General features: G+C 41.8%; 4 protein-coding genes across 4 annotated transcripts in view; all 4 read left to right on the plus strand.

Moving 5' to 3' along the window:
- Positions 1-2,122, plus strand: part of LOC120419076 (E3 ubiquitin-protein ligase Ufd4) — a 50,069-nt gene extending 47,947 nt beyond the window's left edge. Inside the window, exons 10-11 of the mRNA XM_039581661.2 lie at positions 58-304; positions 847-2,122. The gene's annotated coding sequence lies outside the window, so the exon portion shown is untranslated. The remainder of the gene's footprint in view (positions 1-57; positions 305-846) is intronic.
- A 1,366-nt stretch (positions 2,123-3,488) lies between these two features.
- Positions 3,489-7,037, plus strand: LOC120419078 (malate dehydrogenase, cytoplasmic). The gene is made up of 2 exons (XM_039581663.2): positions 3,489-3,650; positions 5,791-7,037. Exons 1-2 carry the CDS (start codon positions 3,648-3,650, stop codon positions 6,775-6,777), a joined length of 990 nt encoding a protein of 329 aa, XP_039437597.1. The 5' UTR covers positions 3,489-3,647; the 3' UTR covers positions 6,778-7,037.
- A 797-nt stretch (positions 7,038-7,834) lies between these two features.
- LOC120419077 (protein aubergine-like) lies at positions 7,835-14,014 on the plus strand. The gene is made up of 6 exons (XM_039581662.2): positions 7,835-8,008; positions 8,352-8,441; positions 8,504-9,618; positions 9,686-9,889; positions 12,088-13,029; positions 13,092-14,014. Exons 2-6 carry the CDS (start codon positions 8,355-8,357, stop codon positions 13,354-13,356), a joined length of 2,613 nt encoding a protein of 870 aa, XP_039437596.1. The 5' UTR covers positions 7,835-8,008; positions 8,352-8,354; the 3' UTR covers positions 13,357-14,014.
- A 1,848-nt stretch (positions 14,015-15,862) lies between these two features.
- LOC120419049 (protein aubergine-like) lies at positions 15,863-20,981 on the plus strand. Its single transcript, XM_039581614.2, has 3 exons — positions 15,863-15,994; positions 16,072-16,209; positions 18,294-20,981. The coding sequence occupies exons 2-3, from the start codon at positions 16,078-16,080 to the stop codon at positions 20,805-20,807; spliced, it is 2,646 nt and encodes an 881-aa protein (XP_039437548.1). The 5' UTR covers positions 15,863-15,994; positions 16,072-16,077; the 3' UTR covers positions 20,808-20,981.
- The last annotated feature ends 148 nt before the right edge of the window (positions 20,982-21,129 follow it).

The raw sequence follows: 21,129 nt of genomic DNA on the forward strand, positions 1-21,129 counted from the left end.
GATCCTTCCTGTAATAAGTTGAGATGACGTTCTAATTTTTCCCCCCAAAACTTCCAGTCGACGTCACGATCAACAACGTCGAGGAGTACTGCAACCTGACGATCAACTTCTGCCTGCAGGAGGGCATCGGCAAGCAGCTGGCCGCGTTCCACCGCGGCTTCTGCGAGGTATTCCCGCTGAACAAGCTGGCGGCGTTTACGCCGGAGGAGATCCGGAAGATGCTGTGCGGCGAGCAGAACCCCGAGTGGACCCGGGAGGACCTTATGACCTACACGGAGCCGAAGCTGGGTTACACGAAGGAGAGGTGAGTCGGTCGTAGTGGGACATTCGAAAATTTTGAATTAAATTTTCTCACAGTTAATTTAGTAAAAAAAATATTATTGCAAATTATAAACTTATCAAATTATTAAATTATTTAGTTATTAAATTATGAAGTTATTAATTTATTTAATTAATAATTAAATTATTAAATTATTAAATTATTAAATTATTAAATTATTAAATTATTAAATTATTAAGTTATTAAATTATTAAACTATTAAATTATTAAATTATTCAATTATTAAATTATTAAATTATTAAATTATTAAATTATTAAATTATTAAATTATTAAATTATTAAATTATTAAATTATTAAATTATTAAATTATTAAATTATTAAATTATTAAATTATTAAATTATTAAGTTACTAAATTACTAAATTATTAAATTATTAAATTATTAAATTATTAAATTATTAAATTATTAAATTATTAAATTATTATATTATTAAATTATTAAATTATTAAATTATTAAATTATCTAATTATTAAATTATTTAAAAACATCTCATACCATTTTCTAGCCCCGGTTTCCTGAGGTTCGTGAACGTACTGATCGGAATGAACGCGAGCGAGCGGAAGGCGTTCCTGCAGTTTACGACCGGCTGCAGCAGCCTGCCCCCGGGTGGACTGGCCAATCTGCACCCGCGGTTGACCGTGGTCCGGAAGGTGGACGCTGGCGAGGGTTCGTACCCGTCGGTTAACACGTGCGTCCACTACCTGAAGCTGCCGGACTACCCGAACGAGGAAATTCTGCGTGAACGGTTGCTCACCGCGACCAAGGAGAAGGGATTCCATCTGAATTAAGCGAGAATCCTTCGTGATAAATTAGAAAGAGAGAGCGAGAGGAGAAAGTGTCCCACTTGTTTTATGTTGATGACCAAAATTACGATGCTGAACACTCAAACTCTTGAACTTAGATTGATTGAAATCCTCCCATTCTACACACATAATCCACAATTGATGATTGGAAAAAATTAAATATTTTTAGCTAAAACAAAAATCAATGCACAGAAGGATCATCTCCTCTGAGAAATATATTGCAAAAAAAAGAAGGAAAAAATGACACGTTGACGATTACTTAAAGTTTTCGATTTGTTGTGGTTTTAAGTTTTAAATCACTAAATAAAAAATTAAAGAATGATAAAACCTGGATTTTTGAAGAAACGTGCTTATAACCAACGCATGTTTTCAACACACCTTAAGTTTGCTGTGAGTAAAATGTTTATGAAATATAAAATGCCCTAGAATTAGTTTGAGAAATAATAAAAAAGTGACACACACACACAACACCCCCTTCTCACGTAACACAGTTTTAAGTAGCCCGTAATGATTTATCTGTAAATAATATTAAATAAAACAAAAACACGCAAATCATTGCTGCAAACAGAAAAAAGACCTTGGGCAGCCAACAACAAAAAAGTGCTAAGAAGCTTTCGAACCGTACAGAGCAGACAGAGTCAAAACTCGCCTAGCGAAAATAACGGCAGAATCATTTATTTTTTTGCTTAGTCTACCCATTAATTTCACGTTTATTTTGAGAAAATTTTCGACCGTACGATATGATGGCATGTATTGGAAATACTTCACAATAACACATACGCTATTATCAATAAAAGTTTATGTTGGTAAAAGAATAATAAAAAAAACCAATAAAAAAATTAAAACAGAAAAAAATATATTATAGACAATTTACAACCACAAACCTAAAAGTACTGCTATCAAAAACTTCAATATTACATGAATGATTAAAAAAAATGCATAAATGCGAATTTTAAATTCACAAAAATGAAATGTTAACTCGATACCGTGTTGTAATTGTTCCGAAATCTCCTTCCAATTTTTTTTAACGGTCAATTTGAATCATCTTGGCCTACTGCACGCGCTGAAATATAAGTTGAAATCATTTGAAGCGTTTACTTGCTTCATCCGATCATGTCGCATGAAGTTCATTCTCCGCGCTACATCGCTTGAGTTCATTTGTCGTTGCTACCCCATTCTCTTATTCTCAATTTTCTTTCTCAAACACGTCTCTTTCAGCGAGCATTAAGTCGGAGAAAAAATCCCCTCCAAGCAGCAGTAGGCTTTTGCTTTGTCTGACGTTTAAAAAAAAGGCCGATCCACTCCGAAAAGCCATCCAATTCTCCGATGGTTTCGGAGAACGAGACGGTGCCCGAAGTCCACAGAGCATGGATCGCCTCTGTGCCTTAAGTCTAAACCCGAGTGAAATGACTCATTTCACCGCAAACCTACCACCAACTGGGCCCTGGCCGTTCCGTCAACTGCCTGATTGCTCTGTGATATAGTATGGCTTGTTGACCATGGTTCATTCACTGAATCAGCTGGAGGATGCGGAGGAAGTGACACCCCCTGGCGACTTGTTCGAGTAGCGATGCGTGTGTGTCAGGGGTGTCGAATCTTATTGGAAGCGAAGCTGAAATTTATTGAGGTAAGAATTGCAAAATTGACATGTTGTGGGTGGAATTACTACTTCCTGGAAACTTTGAAAACTCATTCACAGGTGCAGCCTTCGTTCAATACATTTACAATACAATAAAGATTCCGTTACCACTCGAACTCAAATAACCATTGATCGGCGAGTAAATCCGAAAATCTGTCAAGAAAAGAAAGATTTGTCAATATCACCTTCGGCCATCGTTTTATACGTTTACAATACATTAAAGAACCCGTTGTAATCCGAAATCAAGAAGCCGGCGAGTATAACCGAAAATCTGTCTAGAAAAGGCATGCCCTGACTATCTCCGGAAAACTTGCTAAAATCACCAACCGTCATCGTTCAACACGTTTACAATACAATAAAGACTCCGTTACAACTCGAACTCAAGAAATCGTAAAACTGGCGAGTAAATCCAAAAATCTGTCAAGAAGAAAGATTTCTTCAGAAATGAAGAACAAAAATCTAGTTTGAACAATTCCAATTCATTTCTTATCAGACGTCTAGGCTCTATAGGACAAGACGTCTGTGATAGGAAAGGTGTTGGCAATGTTTAAAATTTCCACTCGTTACACAACTAAATGGTTCTCTTGCTACCATAAATGAACCAACGAAACACGAACTAGAAAGTGTCAAACAACCGGGGTTGCAATGTACTCTCGCAATTCACCCAAAAACTCTCTCTTTTACGTTCACTTTTGCCGTGCGTTTTTGCCCTCTGCTCAGTTGCAGTTCAGCTCCGCGAGCGATCAGACGTGTTTTTTCGCATTTCTTCCCCTTTCTGGTGGCATTTTTGGCAAAGTATTTTTCTTTTTACTTTTTTTTTCTTGTTCTCGATTCCGTGTGCGTGTGTGATACATATAAACAACAATGGTAAGCACCAGCTTTCGCAGTTCGCCGCAAAAACAACTTTCTCTCCTCCCCGACCGACCAGCTGCTCGATTGCCGGCCGGAACATTTCGGTTGCAGTGTAATGCACAGAGTGCCGAGGCCACGACCGATAAAATGACGTCGCAATCGCAAAACGTCCTCAAGTGGAATTTATTTTCTGCTTATTGCGCGAGAGGTGTGCAAAAAAGCTTGCAAAATGAATCGAAGTAGCACGACCGTCAGCACCAACCAGCGAGTTTGACGTGGAACTTCCGATCAGCGTCAGCCTGCTGCGTTTTTTTGTGGGTGAAAGTACCACAAAAGTAAGCTGGAAAAGGGCCAAATTTGTTGGTTTATTTTAGGACAACCGGCTTTTCCTTTTCACTTTTGGAAGCTGGCGTTATCTGCCCAAAAATAGATTGACGTCGTTGACGACGTACTTGACTTGCTTCACGACAGCAAACACTCGTCATGATTATGGTTCAATAATGGGGTCTTCTGATAATAATTTTGTTAAACCTCTCCTTTGTAAGAGCTTCTTCCCGTAATCAGTGAAAATTGTTTTGCTGACAGGCGAGTTTTAATCAGCGTTTTATTTACTTGTTTGCGGCCTCCCCGAAAATCTTCCGGAGCTCGGCGAAACAAAAAAAGTATGAAATTATCGCCGCACCGGGTTTTTATGTAACATCACATTGTGGTGACCTTTCTCTGCCCTCTCTTACAGCGCGGCGCTCCCGGTCGTGTGTTCCAACGACGGATGACGGAGACGACTTTTTGCGTTTTCCGCTCTCCGCTTGCTTAGCTTATCCCCACAAAACCCACCAACGTTTAGTTCATTCATTCTGCTGGTTCAGCGCCTACTTGGTATATATACCAACACCTCACTCTAGCTTATGAACAGGGGGCAAAACTTCTCTGTATTGTTATGAATCTGACTGAATCTCTCAGCGCTATGTTATGAAATGGAACAGTGGTTCTTAAAATCTTGTTTTCTTTTCTGCTCTGTATCCACCAGTATTGATTTTTTACATCCTTTACATGTTTTGCTCTACATTCGTAGGGATAAGAACCCTTCAAAACATACCAGTAGAAGCTGATGCGAGCTGAGCAAAGAATGTTGTGCGATATTGGAACCTAAACCCTACTATTAAATTTTTGTAATGTATTTAAAAAAATACTTAGTTCCAAAGAATTATTTCATTAAGATGACTAAGAAAATGAGGGTATGGGGGTAGAATGAGCCACCTTAGTGAAATGATCTGAAAACCTTAGAAAAACTATTGCATTTATTGTGGTAAGAATAAATGCACCTAGAAATTTATTGATTGATTGATTGATTGATTGATTGATTGAATGATTGAGTTTATTGAATTAAAAAAAACACGAAATTTGAATTGTTTTAAATTTGTCTTATTTTGTGATCTATTTTTTTAGTTCAGAATTTCAAAAAATCTGAAGTGTGGGATGTTAGTTTTTTTTTTAAGTTTTTCGATACTAATATTTTTGGGGTTTTGAATTTAAAAAATGCCGTCTTCATTCATTTTTATTTGAATTTAAATAATATGTTATAGATTTTGAAATTTTGTTGGTGGAACACATTTTCAATTCTGAATTATATAAATTTGAGAATTGAGTTTTTTTAATTTAAAGTTGCAGAAAACGTAAATTTTTGTATGTTCAAACTTTATTACAAACTTTATTACAAAAATTAACGCGGCCAGCCCTACTGCGTTGTGTTTACCGCAGAGAGGATTTTGAGAACGGATCACATTTCACAAAATCTACAGGGAAGGAAGGATGCGTGGACATACCGTACCAAACGCTCCTGTAATCGTGTCCTAAAGTTTCTTTCGTTTTTTTTTTTTCAATCGAAGTAATTTTTAGAATTTTTATAATATTTTTGTAAAATTTAAACTAAACTTTGGACTCCTGATGCTTTTAAGTAGTCCCTCTAATTGCTTGAGTAATTGTTCAAGCTCGTCTTACTGCAGAAAGTCACACGGCACCGCATGCAAGCCCAAACAATTACGTGCGGTTGTTCAATTCTGTTATTCTTCTTCGTTGCGTTGCATCAGGCACATTTATTGCAAAACATGTGAGTCTCAAATCCAGTGAGATTAATGTTATCTTCCTCTCGCCACAGTCTGAACCAATCCGCGTCGTGGTCACCGGTGCCGCCGGCCAGATTGCCTACTCGCTGCTGTACATGATTGCCAAGGGCGATGTCTTTGGACCGAACCAGAAGCTGATCCTGCACCTGCTGGACATTCCGCCGATGATGGGAGTGCTCGAGGGAGTCGTCATGGAGCTGGCCGATTGTGCCCTTCCGCTGCTGGCCGGCGTGGTCCCGACGGCCGACCCCGCCGTGGGCTTCAAGGACGTGAGTGCGGCCTTCCTCGTTGGAGCGATGCCCCGGAAGCAGGGCATGGAACGCAAGGATCTCCTGTCGGCCAACGTGAAGATCTTCAAGGTTCAGGGTGAGGCGCTCAACAACGTCGCCAAGAAGGACGTCAAAGTGCTGGTCGTCGGCAATCCGGCCAACACGAACGCGCTGATCTGCTCGCACTACGCTCCGTCCATTCCGAAGGAGAACTTCACCGCGATGACCCGGCTCGACCAGAACCGTGCCCAGGCTCAGCTGGCGGCGCGCCTCAGCGTGGGAATCGACCGTGTCCGAAACGTCATCATTTGGGGAAACCACTCGTCGACGCAATATCCGGACGCGAAGAACGCCACCGTCGATGGCAAGAGCGTGGTCGAGGCGATCGCCAACAATGACTACTTGAACGCGGAGTTTGTCGAGACGGTCCAGAAGCGTGGCGCCGCTGTCATCAACGCACGCAAGATGTCTTCGGCCATGTCCGCGGCCAAGGCGGCCAGTGACCACATGCGCGACTGGTTCGCCGGAACCAAGGACGGCGAGTTCGTCTCGATGGGCGTCGTCTCGGACGGAAGCTACGGAACGCCCAAGGACATTGTCTTTTCGTTCCCGGTGCAGATCAAGGACGGCAAGTGGACCATCAAGCAGGGTCTGGCAGTGGACGACTTTGCCCGTGGCAAGCTGGACGCGACCGCCGCCGAACTGCTCGAGGAAAAGGAGGAAGCGATGGCCGTGTGCGCCGCCGAATGACTACCCAAACTGTAAAACGGAATGTTTGTAGAAACCAGAAGACGTTGAAAGTAAACTTATGTCCCGAAATGTTGCATTTTTTTTATTCTTTTGATGTTTCTTCAAAAATTTTGTTTTACTGTGGAGATGTCGACCACAAAAACCCGCATTGAAGTACTAGTAGAGTAGTGAAAAGTTCATCAAGTCAATTGGAAGCTATTATTTGTTTTATTTTTCCCCCAATCAAATTTGTAGCAAAATAAAAACTATTAGAATTATCACGTTGACTGATTTTTTGTTAAATATCACAATTTGCCTAAATCTATGCAGTTGGTGAGACTCGTTACAGCAGAGACACTTTAAAAGCTTACAAGCTTTGCCATAAAATCTATGTACGCCCGGTTAGTATGCAATTACAGTATGACACTAGTAAGTTTATTAGTCATTCTCACAAAAAAAATAAATAAAATAAAATGACTTCAAGTACAGACTTCACTGGGTGAATGCTGTCCCAACTTTATCAAAGCAAGCTAAGTTATTATATGATAAACTCTACTCAAACAATAAAGTTAGATCCGCTTGGCGTTACTCACTTTCGGTCTTCGTTAAGCTCTTTAGGTTCTGTTTTTTTTTTAATTAAAAAATTCGCCGATCTTCGTGCATTCCGAAATTCTCCAACGTCTTCAACAGAACTTCAACAGTAGTGTTCATATTCTGACTCATGCTTACCTCTTTAAACACCAACGACAGCGGATCATGTAAAGTCAACGATGTTTGTGCCAACTTGGAGAAAAGTCTCCCTTAATTTTAACCAAATGTCAAATAAAACTAAAATGTATCGTTAGCCGGAAATTAGGGGCGGCTTCTACCTGATTTATGATATCATAAAGTTGTTTTTTTGCATTTCATGTAATATTTAAATGTTACAAAATTTCGTTTCCACTCTGCTACCTATTTCCAATCACACTAGTCCTCGCTTGACAAACTTTTCCCTACCCCGAATTTTCCCCCGAATCTACCGCCATTTCTGCCCCTCTACCTACCAACACCGACAAAACCCGTCGACGCCTGCTGCTCCTCGCTCATTCATTCTCGTCACTGCACTCAGTCGGAGCGGACGTTTCGTGCGTCCTGTAAATTTCCGACCAGCTTGCTGCGACCACATTTCAGAAAACGCAGTTTGGAAAAACGAGCAAAAATCGCGCAGATTCGTTTGTGAAACGTCCGAAACTAGTGTTAATCGTTTGTCCAGGTGAGTGGCCATCCGCGGGTGCTGGAGTTTAACCCCGGGGGATGTTTTCTTGCGGGGAAAAGTGACTTGGAAAAGACGCGGCGCTGAACACCGGCGTGCGGCGCACAGCCATTACGGTTTTTCTGTTGAGTGTGTGTGTGTGAGAGAGGAGAGAGGAGGAGGCAAGATGGCTGTGGGCCTGTCGGAAAGTGTGACCTGACGACGACGACGACAGAAAAGAAGTTTGCGCGTTAAAAACGCCAAGCCTGCTATTTTGTTTGTTTATTGTTTTGTTGCGCGCAGCCGGCGTGTTTTTCAATTTGGAATGATCGTTGAATTTGAAGTTAGAAACTTTTTGTTACAGAAAATGTCTGACCGTGAGCACGATCGGGATCGCCCGAGGGCGCGTGGATACACCGATAGTCACGAGGGACGTGGCAGTTCCAGTGGGCATGTGAGTATTTTTGAAGTTCGTACTAGAGAATGGCTTGAATTAAAGGACTTTTCTTCCGATAGTCTCGTCCGGCTTATAGCAGTGAGGGTCGTGACCGTGGCGAAGGACGGGGAAGTCGGGAACACTCCCAGAGTCGTGGCAACGGAAATGGCGGCGGAGATCGTGACCGGGAACGGGGAGGAGGCGGCGGTGGCCGTCGGGAAGGTGGTGGAGGTCGCGATGAGCGAGGTGGCCGTCGAGGACGTCGTCGTACATATGGCGACACATTACGAACCCGTGGAGCGGATGCCCCGTCCAAGCATGGAACAACCGGACAGGCGCTCCAATTACACAGTAATTACTTCAAGCTGTTGAAACACATCGAGTGGACGCTGTACCAGTACCGAGTGGACTTTTCACCTCAATGCGCGAGTTCCCGGTTGATGCAGGGTTTGATCAACGAGCACAAGAAAATCTTCGGAGGTTTCCTGTTTGATGGCACCCAGCTGTTTATGGTCAACAAGCTGCGTAGTGACCAGCTAACCCTGCAGTCCCGTCACGAGCGTACCGGCGATGTTTACCAGCTGAGAATCATCCACACCGGATCGGTCGACATGACCAACGAGACCGGTATTCAAGTGTTGAATTTGATTCTGCGTCGTGCGATGGCCGGTCTGAACCTGCAGCTGGTCGGACGTAATCTGTTCGACGCTGCGGCCAAGATCGCCATCCGTGAGTACCAGATTGAGCTGTGGCCAGGTTACATTACCAGTATCCGTCAGCACGAGCGGGACATTCTCGTGTGTTGCGAAATTGCCCACAAAACGATGCGAATGCAGACCTGTTACGACATCCTTCGCGATTGCCAGAAGCACGATCGCAACTACAAGGACTCGTTCAAGCGGGCCGTACTCGGCGTGGTCGTCCTGACCGGGTACAACAACAAAACCTACACCATCAACGACGTCACCTTCGACACCACCCCGGAGAGCACCTTCGACACCAAGGCCGGCAAGACGTCCTTCGTGGAGTACTACAAGCAAAAGTACAACATTCGCATCCGAGATCCGCACCAGCCCATGTTGCTGTCCCGTGCCAAGAAACGCGATCTGCGCGCCGGAGGTAGCGAGCTGATGGCCCTCGTGCCGGAACTTTGCCAGATGACCGGTTTGACCGATCAGATGCGATCGGATTTCAGGTAATTTCCCCACCATCACGAATCCTCTTCAAATGATCTTAACCCTTCAAAAATCTCCTCCCACCAGAATGATGAGGGCGATGGCGGACCACACCCGTCTCAACCCGGATCGTCGTATCGAGCGGTTGGAAACGTTCAACAAGCGCCTGCAAACGTCCCCCGAGAGCATGGAGGTGTTCAAGACCTGGCAGATGGAACTGGACCGTCGTCTGGTGGAGGTTCCCGGACGGCTGCTGCCCCAGGAGATGATCTTCTTCTCGACCACGGCAAAGTGAGTACGACTTCTCTAAAGTTATATAAAATTCTAAATCGCCGGAAAATTTAAAATTAAAAAAACGGTACAGTGTTATAGCTACAAGGAGAATCATCATGGCGAAAAACTTTAGATACTTGAATAGCATATCCCGAGATGGGAAAGGGTGTTTCATCTCCAGGCGTTTCATTTCATTTCGCAAAATTTTGGATAACTACGCCATATAGAGTTCTAAGACGAAGTTATCTGTCAAAAATATGTTTAAAAATTCACTTACTATTGCAAAAATCTAACCTGAAAAATCATTATTTAAGAAATCAAATTTTTTTTTTTTGCATTTTGAAAAAGAATATGCCTTTAAAACTAAAGAGATCAGTCATTCAAATAAATACAACTTAAAATATTTTTCAAATTAAATTTAACCTTGAAATAAAAAAAACTCAAATAATTTAATTTTAGAGAGGTGGTTTCCTTAATAATCTAAAAGTTTGAACATGCATAAATTTACGTTTTCTGCAACTTTAAATTAAAAAAACTCAAATTTATATAATTCAGAATTGAAAATGTGTTCCACCAACAAAATTTCAAAATCTATAAAATATTATTTAAATTCAAATAAAAATAAATGAAGACGGAATTTTTTAAATTCAAAACCCCAAAAATATTAGTATCGAAAAACTTAAAAAAAAACAACCACACTTCACACTTCAGATTTTTTGAAATTCTGAACTAAAAAAATAGATCACAAAATAAGACAAATTTAAAACAATTTAAATTTCGTGTTTTTTTTTTAATTCAATGAACTCAATCATTCAAAGTTTTATAAATTTAATCTAAAAATATATAAAAAAAAATTAAAAATGTGGAATTCTTTAAAAAAATCAGGTCTGATTCTTTTTTAAATATTTTTTTATATGCTAGTTTTGGAAATTTTTATTTTTTGGTCATATATGATGTGACCCATCAGGCCTTTCAGGGTTAAGTAAATTTTGAGTACACTGTTACATTAGCAAATGCATTTTCCTAATATTTTTTTATTACAGGCGTAATTTTGGCCATCTTTGATTAAAAATTTCCAAATCCAAATAGGTATTACGCAATTAAATTAAAAAGGTTAATTTTTAAAAAAAGCAATTTTGAATTTGATTGAAAACTTTATAAATTTAAATAGTTCAAATTGTACTCATCAATTCAAAAATAAAAAAAACTTAATTATTGAAAAAAAATAATAAAAAATTAGCAAAAATAAAAAAAAATTAAGCTTAAAATTCGGAATTATAAACAAGCTTTTGAAAATCTAGAGAATTTTTTTCTGAAAAAAATAAAGTTAAAATATAACAAGTTTATTAAATGAATAAAACATAAATTTTTAAACATTAAATTTATAACTTGATTAAAATTTCAATTTAAAAAAAATAAATAGAATTTTTTTTCAGAAATTATACACTTTTATAGAACAAGTTAAAAAAAATAAAGATCAATAAAAAATGTTTGGAAAATAACTGGGAACTAAGAAAAACAAAAATATTCGGAATTCTGAACAAGCTTCTTAAATTAGTAAATGATTAAACTTTAGAATTGAATAACAGAAATTGTGATTTCGTATATTTGAAAAAAAAATCAATGGTCTGAATTCCAAAACAACAATATTTATCTAAAATTTTATAACATTTTAATGTCCAAAAAAATATTATTTTAAACATAGTAAATTTAGAAAATATGTAAATATTACGACTTTTTTCTATAAAAACCTTAAAAGTAAACCTTAATAAACAAATTTGTTAAAGAAATATAAGTATAAACCAAGGTCTAAACATAAAAAAATATTATTGCAGATTTTTAGAATTTTTGAAAACTATATGTTCAAACTCCAAAATTTTCAAAATTGAAAATGTAAATCCGGCAATGTAAAAAATCATGTTTTCATGAATTAAAAAATATATTCAACAACATTTTAAGGAGGTATTAGACTATGGAAAACAAACTCGCACTTTTTTGTGTTTGACAGTTTGCCAAACTCTCAAACAAAGCAGGCTGACGTTTCTGCAACCAAAGCAGGCAAACTGTTAGAAAGTTTGTCTGTTTGCGAGTTTGTTTTTTTTTTATATTTTACTTATTTTTTGATCTTCAATCTCAATAATATGATCGTCGATCTACTGAAAACGATCGCCTACAATTATCAAAGTGACTGACTATTTTCCCTTTCCTTCATACAGCGGCGTTCAGGCCGGCGAGCAGGCCGATTGGACGGCCCACTTCCGTAACAATCCTATGTTTGCGACGGTGCGGTTGAACCGTTGGTACTTGATCGTACCAAATCGGGCGACCCGCGAGGCCAACGATTTCCTCGGCTGCATGATCCAGGCGGCCCGCGGAATGCGCTTCGAGATTAGCAACTGCGAGATTGTGACCATTCCGGACGACAACCCGGGCACGTACGTGCGCACCCTGGACAACATTCTGAACAAGGACCCGCAGCTGATCATGTGCGTGGTGACGAACAACAAAGCGGATCGATACACGGCGATCAAGAAGAAGTGTTGCGTCGATCGCGCCATTCCAACGCAGGTTATGGTCCAGAAGACGATCACGCCGAAGGGAGGTAACGTGCGTACGTTGATGAGTGTGGCCACGAAGGTCGTCATCCAGATGAACTGCAAGCTGGGCGGAGTTCCGTGGAAGGTCAAGATCCCGTTGAACGGTCTCATGACCATTGGTTTCGACGTGTGTCACGACGCCAAGGACAAGTCCAAGTCGTTTGGAGCGATGGTCGCCACGCTTGATCACGACAACAAGGGCACGCCCAAGTTCTTCTCGACCGTGAGTCAGCACACGCACGGTGAGGAAATTTCCAACTACCTCCCGATCAACACCGTCAAGGCACTCAACGAGTACCGTAAAGAGTTTGGTGAGCTGCCCAAGCGTATCATCTTCTACCGTGATGGCGTGGGCGAGGGTCAGCTGCACTACATTTACGAGCACGAGGTCAAATCCATCGTGGACAAGCTCAACCAGATCTACAAATCGGCCGGCATCGACCAGGACGTCCTGCTGACGTTCTTCATCGTGAACAAGCGCATCAACACGCGCTTCTTCGATCACCGGCAAAATCCGAAACCGGGTACCGTGGTCGATGACATGGTCACGCTGCCGGAAAGGTAAGACTCTGAAATCTCTTTAAATCTCCCACAATAGATACTAAACCCTTTCATCATTCCAGAACCGATTTCTACCTGGTGTCGCAGTCCGTGCGGCAGGGAACCGTCTCGCCGACCGCCTACAACGTCATCTACGACACGTCCGGCCTGCGCATCGACCACCTGCAGATGCTGTCGTACAAGCAGTGCCACCTGTACTACAACTGGTCCGGAACGACGCGCGTCCCGGCCGTGTGCCAGTACGCGCACAAGCTGTCCTTCCTGGTGGCGCAGTTCCTGCACCAGGCGCCGAGCAATCTGCTCGAGAAGAAGCTGTTCTTCCTGTAAGCACCGCTCGAGGGTTCGTTCGATGTAAGGTTTAAGCTTTTGACGTATTCGATAGGACCTGCAGACTGTCCGGTGGAAACAGACTGGTCGATCTGGATCTGTTTGGATCTATCAAACATTGGCCAATTTGTGAAACTTGACAGTCTGCAATTACACCCTGTGAGCTCTAGTAGAGAACTGACTTTTTCAGTTATGATGATTCCTTTCATGGAATCAGTCCACCCACACGTTTCCTCCGGGTGATTCGCGCCACATCCGAAAAGATCTTTTTTTTTACAAAGCCCTAACTGTTATTTTTTAAGCACACACACCACAAAACACAACACAAAACACATTGTCGTTGTCGTCGTCTTTGTTTAAAAAAAAGTACTTGACAACTCTGTGAACGGATGAGAGAATTAAGAAAAAATCGTCTTTTTTAACACGGTCAGCTTTTAAATTGTTTAAAGAAATTGTCCCTCCCCTGTGCTGAGCGCGCGCGTCCAGATTCGTCAAATTGTGAAAGAAATACGTCAAAACTATATACTTTATATCACATTTATTAACAATATATATCTATATATCACTCTGTATTTGATGTAATATTCAAGCTAACAACACAAATATGAATAACCGAAAAGTTTAATAAAATGCATGATGACAATTAACCTGAAAGAAACACGTTTGAATGGTGGGTGGATTGTGACGGGGAGAGGAAATTTTTTTAGAGAGAAGTAAGAACAAAAGAACACATCCGAAAAATTTACTCTATTTCCCTTCTAGCCTAATCCGATAAAGTTACCTTACCAAAATCAAGGTAAGTCTACTGACAGAAAAAGGTGTAATTTTTCCTCCAAAAATGTGTATATTTACCACTTTCGTTGTAATGCCACTTTTTCAGTCTAAATTGAAGTAATATTACATCATAAAAGATGTAACATTAAACCTACCAATTTTACACCTTCCAAATTTACACAATTTTTTGCTGCTGCCGCTCGAATCGAGTCCGTCCCATATGTAAAAACAGCTAGCCAAGAAAAGGCAAATCTGTCCCGCCCGCCTACGTGTTAAAATTTCACGAAAAAATGATTTTATTCCGTTTTCTGACTACCACTAGATTTTATTGGTGTGTCCGATAGTTCACATAATTTCAAACCAAACTGCATCGTAAACTCAAAATTGACGGAATTACAAATGGGACGGACTTGCTTCGAGCGGCATTATTGTCATTATAGTTTGTACAAACATATCAAAAATTGTAAATATTTATCATTGCGATTGCATTTCCCCAAAACAAATTGTCCGCTCTTCGGCGGTCCTTATTGCAAGAATTCCAATCGTAAGTAGTCTGACTGGAATCGAAACCAGGCCTACTGGGGTAAGTGGCAACCACGCTTACTACTACACCACCCGGACCCGGACAATAATTTTGTAAATATTCAGCCCATAAAGAAATCAGAAGAAATCAAAACATTTAAGAAAATTTACAAAAAAATATAAAAAATTTTAGCATTTCAAAAATTTAAAAAAAAAATAAGAAAGTAAATAAATAAGAAAATTGGATCCTAAAATAAAGATAAAAAAATACATATGGCTTTAGGACTCTATTTAAATGTGTTCAAGCGAACGCATAAAAAGTTGAAATCTCGTTTAAAACCAAAAGTTTTGTGACAATCAAGTGTGTTTTAGTATTTAAGACTATTCAATACTGATGTTAAAACTTCCCAGTCACGAAATATTACAAGAATGCTTATAGAATATTGTCCGTTTCTCTCAAACGGGCCGTAGACACTGTTGCCATCGATTTTCAGCACTTTTAGGGTGAGCCGTTGATCATTTTCGAAGAAAATTGATCATCAATCTAAAATTCTCTGTATCTAATACAATTTAACGAATTTCCGTACCAAAATGAATCAGCATGTGCCGGTTGTGGTCTTCTTGAAGCCACTGAAGGATTTTTTGGTCTAAATCAAAGGTGTTTCAAAATTTATATAATTTTGTGGTACAGTCATTGACGTCCTAGTTAGCAATCATTGATTAATGACGATTTCCATAACTTTACAAGGAATGAGATGATCGTTACCAAAAAGTAAACAACTTGTAGAAGGAATTTTGTCAAAATATTGAAAGCGACGCAAAATTTATATCTTTAAACAAAAAAACGGCAATGATGGAAGTCTTCACGTTAGTGCAATAAAAAAAAACAAACCTGGCAATGATGCCAAACGATTCGAAGCAAAAAAACAACAAACGCAAATCGCGCAGTATGGGATTTGCCGAAAGTGCGACGCGCAGTTCGTGACTGATTTGCCGCGTGCCTTTTTGAGCGATCCGGCCAATATCCAGCTCTGCTAGAAACCTGCTAGAACGACGTGACTGGGCTAAACTGTCAAACGAAAAAAGTGATCTAGCATCGGGGCTCCCGTCCGCGCGCCACTGGATAAATAAACTGTGGTAGCCTGAAAGGAACTCATGAGTGCTAACGGATTTTCCGTTGCAGTCGCGTCCTTCCAGTCATTTTTTTTTCATTGCTTCGTAGTTGTTTGGGCAGTGAAGGTCGTGCCAGCCAGTTTGCTTCAAGTGAAAATTGTCTTTTTTCGTGAAAATATCACGAATTTACACTATATTGATTATTTTCCTGTTCCGTGCTGGTGCTGTGGTAAGTTTTCCCATAAAGCCCTTCATTTTTTGCGGTAAATTTCAGCCATAAATGAAAAATAATTTTCTTTCTTCCAGAAAAAAATGTCCGACCGTCAGGCTCAAGGACGAGCCCGTGCTCGTGGCTACACGGCCGTGAACCTGTCCCATGAAGCTCACGAAGGCCGCGGCCAAGCGCCGGTCCGTGGAAGCGGAGTGCCGGTTTCCGGCCAAGGGGTAAGTTTTCTTGAATTCAGGGTGGCCACTCAAGTCGAGAAACAAAAAGTCGGGAATCTCAAGCATACCTGCATGAAAATTATTTTCAAACTCTTGAACAATTTTTGTAATATTGTACAATTTTCAAACTATTTTCACTCAATTTGTCGGTAGTTGAAAAATCGGTAAAGAAGATCGGTAAATCTTATGTTAAAATACACAATATTTACCTAATATCGGTTGAACGCTGAACTCCATTACCAAATTCGGTAATTTTGAGTATACCGAACTATTCCGCAGTTGGAAATCGATAAACTTTAACGAATTAGGTAAAAAAATCCAAGTGTATCGAGAAATCAAAAGTGCAACACGGAGTTAAACTTTCTGTCAAGCTGCTGTGAAGTATTCCATGACAGCTGGGAAAGTTTCACTCCACGTTGCCGGCTCACATCTCTCTTTTTAATGTCTCGATAAGTCATGATTCTGTTTCATTTTGTAAAATTCCTTTAATTTCTTATCGAGAAATTAAAAAGAGAGATGTGAGCCGGTAACATGGAGTGAAACTTTCACAGCTGTCATGGAATACTTCACAGCAGCTTGACAGAAAGTTTAACTCCATGTTGCACTTTGAATTTCTCGATTCCGATTCCGACTTCAGCTTGGCAATCGAGAAATTAAAAAGAGAGATGTGAGCCGGTAACATGGAGTGAAACTTTCACAGCTGTCATGGAATCGAGAAATTAAAAGTGCAACATGGAGTAAAATTTTCTGTCAATCTTCTGTAAAGTTTACCATGACAGTTGCGAAAGTTTAACTCCATGTTACCGGCTCACATCTCTCTTTTTAATTTCTCGATACTTCACAGCAGCTTGACAGAAAGTTTAACTCCATGTTGCACTTTTAATTTCTCGATTGAAAATATGAAAAAATATTGAAACTGCAAAAACTTCAATTGAAGAAACTTCGGTTTAACATATTACAGAATTCAAATTATCTTCAAACAGTTTACATAAAAGTATTGGGTAAACTATCGAGAAATAAAAAGTGAGAGTGTGTGCGTGCAACATGGAGTTAAACTTTTCAAAGTGCCCTGGTAATCTTCACATCAACTTCACACAATGTTTAACTCCATGTTGCACACACTCTCACTTTTAATTTCTCGATATAAATTGTTTAGTTTGAAATCATTCTTTAGATATGAAATCGAGAAATTAAAAGTGCAACATGGAGTTAAACTTTCTGTGAAGCTTCTGTGAAGTTTTCCATGATAGCTGGAAAAGTTTCACTCCATGTTACCGGCTCACATCTCTCTTTTTAATTTCTCGATACCGAACTATTCCGCAGTTGGAAATCGATAAACTTTACCGAATTCGGTAAAAAAATCCAAGTGTATCGAGAAATCAAAAGTGCAACACGGAGTTAAACTTTCTGTCAAGCTGCTGTGAAGTATTCCATGACAGCTGAGAAAGTTTCACTCCACGTTGCTGGCTCACATCTCGCTTTTTAATGTCTCGATAAGTCATGATTCTGTTTCATTTTGTAAAATTCCTTTAATTTCTAATTCCGATTCCGACTTCAGCTTGGCAATCGAGAAATTAAAAAGAGAGATGTGAGCCGGTAACATGGAGTGAAACTTTCACAGCTGTCATGGAATCGAGAAATTAAAAGTGCAACATGGAGTAAAATTTTCTGTCAATCTTCTGTAAAGTTTACCATGACAGTTGCGAAAGTTTAACTCCATGTTACCGGCTCACATCTCTCTTTTTAATTTCTCGATACTTCACAGCAGCTTGACAGAAAGTTTAACTCCATGTTGCACTTTTAATTTCTCGATTGAAAATATGAAAAAATATTGAAACTGCAAAAACTTCAATTGAAGAAACTTCGGTTTAACATATTACAGAATTCAAATTATCTTCAAACAGTTTACATAAAAGTTTTGGGTAAACTATATAAATTGTTTACTTTGAAATCATTCTTTAGATAAGAAATGGCTATTATCTGGGGTTCTAGAAAAGTCGGGAATTTGAAAATGGGATTTGAGTGGTCACTCTGTGAACTGCTTGTTGAATTGTAACACTAAGTCTTAAACGGTGATTCCACAGCCCCGTCCATCGTGGGGACCAGGTGCCGGTGAGGGACGTGCCATGGTTCACCGAGAGCACTCCGCTGGTCGGGGTGCGGGATCGAGCACTGGCAATGGAGACAACGGCAACGGGAGCAGTGGTCAGTCTTCTTCGGCCACCGGTGCCGGATCGCGTGGTGCCATGCGTGGCCGTCGAACCATCGGGGACACTCTGCGGACGCGTGCGCTGGACGCTCCGTCAAAGCAGGGAACGATGGGCCAACCGTTGCAGTTGACCAGCAATTATTTCAAGCTGCTTCGTCACATCGAGTGGACTCTGCACCAGTACCGGGTGGATTTTGCTCCGCAATGTGCGAGTGCCCGGTTGATGCAGGGCCTGATCAAGGAACACAAGAAGACGTTTGGGGGGTTCCTCTTCGACGGGACGCAGCTGTTTATGGTCAACAAGCTGCGCAGTGAACAACTCACGCTCACGTCCAAGCACGAACGCACCGGCGACGTTTACCAGATCAAGATTGTCCACACCGGAACGGTGGACATGACCAACGAGACGGGCATTCAGGTGCTGAACTTGATTCTGCGTCGTGCCATGGGAGGGCTGAACCTGCAGCTGGTCGGGCGTAATTTGTTTGACGCGGCGGCCAAGATCGCCATCCGGGAGTACCAGATTGAGCTGTGGCCAGGGTACGTGACCAGCATCCGGCAGCACGAGCAGGACATTCTCGTGTGCTGTGAAATTGCGCACAAGACGATGCGGATGCAGACCTGTTACGACATTCTGCGCGAGTGCCAGCGCCACGATCGCAACTACATGGACTCGTTCAAGCGGGCCGTACTCGGCGTGGTCGTCCTGACCGATTACAACAACAAAACCTACACCATCAACGACGTTTCGTTCGACACGAACCCGCAGAGCACGTTCGAGACCAAAAACGGCAAGACGTCCTTCGTGGAGTACTACCAGCAGCGGTACAACATCCGCATCCGGGACGCTCAGCAGCCGATGTTGCTGTCCCGCGCGAAGAAGCGGGATCTGCGTGCCGGCGGCTGTGAACTGATGGCCCTCGTGCCGGAACTGTGCCGCGTAACGGGGTTGACCGACCAGATGCGATCGGACTTCCGTATGATGAAGGCGATGTCCGATCATACGCGGTTGAATCCGGATCGGCGCATTGAGCGACTCAACACGTTCAACAATCGGCTGCAAACCTGCCCGGAGAGTGCGGATGTGTTCCAGATCTGGCAGATGGAATTGGACCGTCGTTTGGTGGAGTTGCCAGGGCGGATGCTGCCGCAAGAGCTGATTTTCTTCTCACCTACGGCTGGCGGATTCCCCTCGGGTGAGCAGGCCGACTGGTCGATTCACTTCCGGAACAATCCGATGTTTTCGACGGTTCGGCTGAACCACTGGTACCTGATTGTGCCGAACCGGGCGAATCGCGAGGCCAGCGATTTCCTCGGATGTTTGATTCAGGCAGCGCGAGGAATGCGGTTCGAAATCAACCAGCCGGAGATGGTGGCCATTCCGGACGATAATCCAGCGACGTACGTGCGAACGTTGGACAACGTGGTGAACCGGGACCCGCAGATGATCATGTGCGTCGTGTCGAACAACAAAGCGGATCGGTACACGGCGATCAAGAAAAAGTGCTGCGTCGATCGGGCCATTCCGACGCAGGTCATGGTTCAGCGGACGATCACGCCGAAGGGTGGCAACGTGCGCACGCTGATGAGTGTGGCCACGAAGGTCGTCATCCAGATGAACTGCAAGCTGGGCGGAGTCCCGTGGAAGGTCAAGATCCCCCTGAGCGGCCTCATGACTGTGGGCTTCGACGTGTGCCACGACACCAAGGACAAGTCCAAATCGTTCGGGGCGATGGTGGCCACGTTCGATTACGAAAACAAGGGCGTTCCGAAGTACTTCTCGACGGTCAGTCAGCACACGCACGGCGAGGAGATCTCCAACTATTTGCCGTTGAACACGGTGAAGGCGCTGGACGAGTACCGGAAGGAGTACGGCGAACTGCCAAAGCGGATCATCTTCTATCGTGACGGAGTCGGCGAGGGTCAGTTGCACTACGTGTACGAGCACGAGGTCAAGTCGATCGTGGAGAAGCTGGGCGAAGTGTACAAAAAGTTCGGCAACGATCAGGACGTTCTGTTCACCTACTTCATCGTGAGCAAGCGCATCAACACGCGCTTCTTTGAGCGGCGCAACAACCCAAAGCCGGGAACCGTCGTGGACGATATCGTGACGCTGCCGGAGCGAACCGACTTTTACCTCGTGTCGCAGTCCGTCCGACAGGGCACCGTCTCGCCGACCGCCTACAACGTCATCTACGACACGTCCAACCTCAAGATTGACCACCTGCAGATGCTGTCGTACAAGCAGTGCCATCTGTACTACAACTGGTCTGGAACGACGCGCGTCCCGGCCGTGTGCCAGTACGCGCACAAGTTGGCCTTCCTCGTGGGCCAGTTTCTGCACCAGTCGCCGAGCAATCTGCTGGAGAAGAAGTTGTATTTCCTTTAGGAGGAGGAAGGGCTTTGACTATTGTTATTGTTAATTACTGACTGATCAGTAGATTTTGTTTTTTTTTACTTTTTCATGACTTGATTATTGACAATTAAATGAAATAAAGACTACTTTTTATTATATAAAAATTATTATTCTGATGAATAAATTGCACTTCGCCACTACCGCCAACTTTTTGTTCGAAATTTCCCGACTCACGATCGAGTTTTCTCGATAGTAAGATTTCGATCTACCATCGACAAATTACGATCGCAATTGTGTCAAATTTGTATCGAATAATTAATTTAAAAAATTAAAAAGAGAGGTATGAGTCCGTAAC

The sequence above is a fragment of the Culex pipiens genome, chromosome 2, assembly GCF_016801865.2.
Source record: "Culex pipiens pallens isolate TS chromosome 2, TS_CPP_V2, whole genome shotgun sequence".
Lineage (NCBI taxonomy): Eukaryota > Metazoa > Arthropoda > Insecta > Diptera > Culicidae > Culex > Culex pipiens.

Excerpts from the sequence above, each read along its gene's own strand:
- LOC120419049 (XM_039581614.2), top strand. The coding sequence starts at position 16,078 with ATGTCCGACCGTCAGGCTCAAGGACGAGCCCGTGCTCGTGGCTACACG. Across the intron at positions 16,210-18,293 it reads TGCCGGTTTCCGGCCAAGGG|CCCCGTCCATCGTGGGGACC; the intron begins GTAAGTTTTCTT and ends GTGATTCCACAG.
- LOC120419077 (XM_039581662.2), top strand. The coding sequence starts at position 8,355 with ATGTCTGACCGTGAGCACGATCGGGATCGCCCGAGGGCGCGTGGATAC. Across the intron at positions 9,890-12,087 it reads TTCTTCTCGACCACGGCAAA|CGGCGTTCAGGCCGGCGAGC; the intron begins GTGAGTACGACT and ends TCCTTCATACAG. Across the intron at positions 13,030-13,091 it reads ATGGTCACGCTGCCGGAAAG|AACCGATTTCTACCTGGTGT; the intron begins GTAAGACTCTGA and ends TCATCATTCCAG.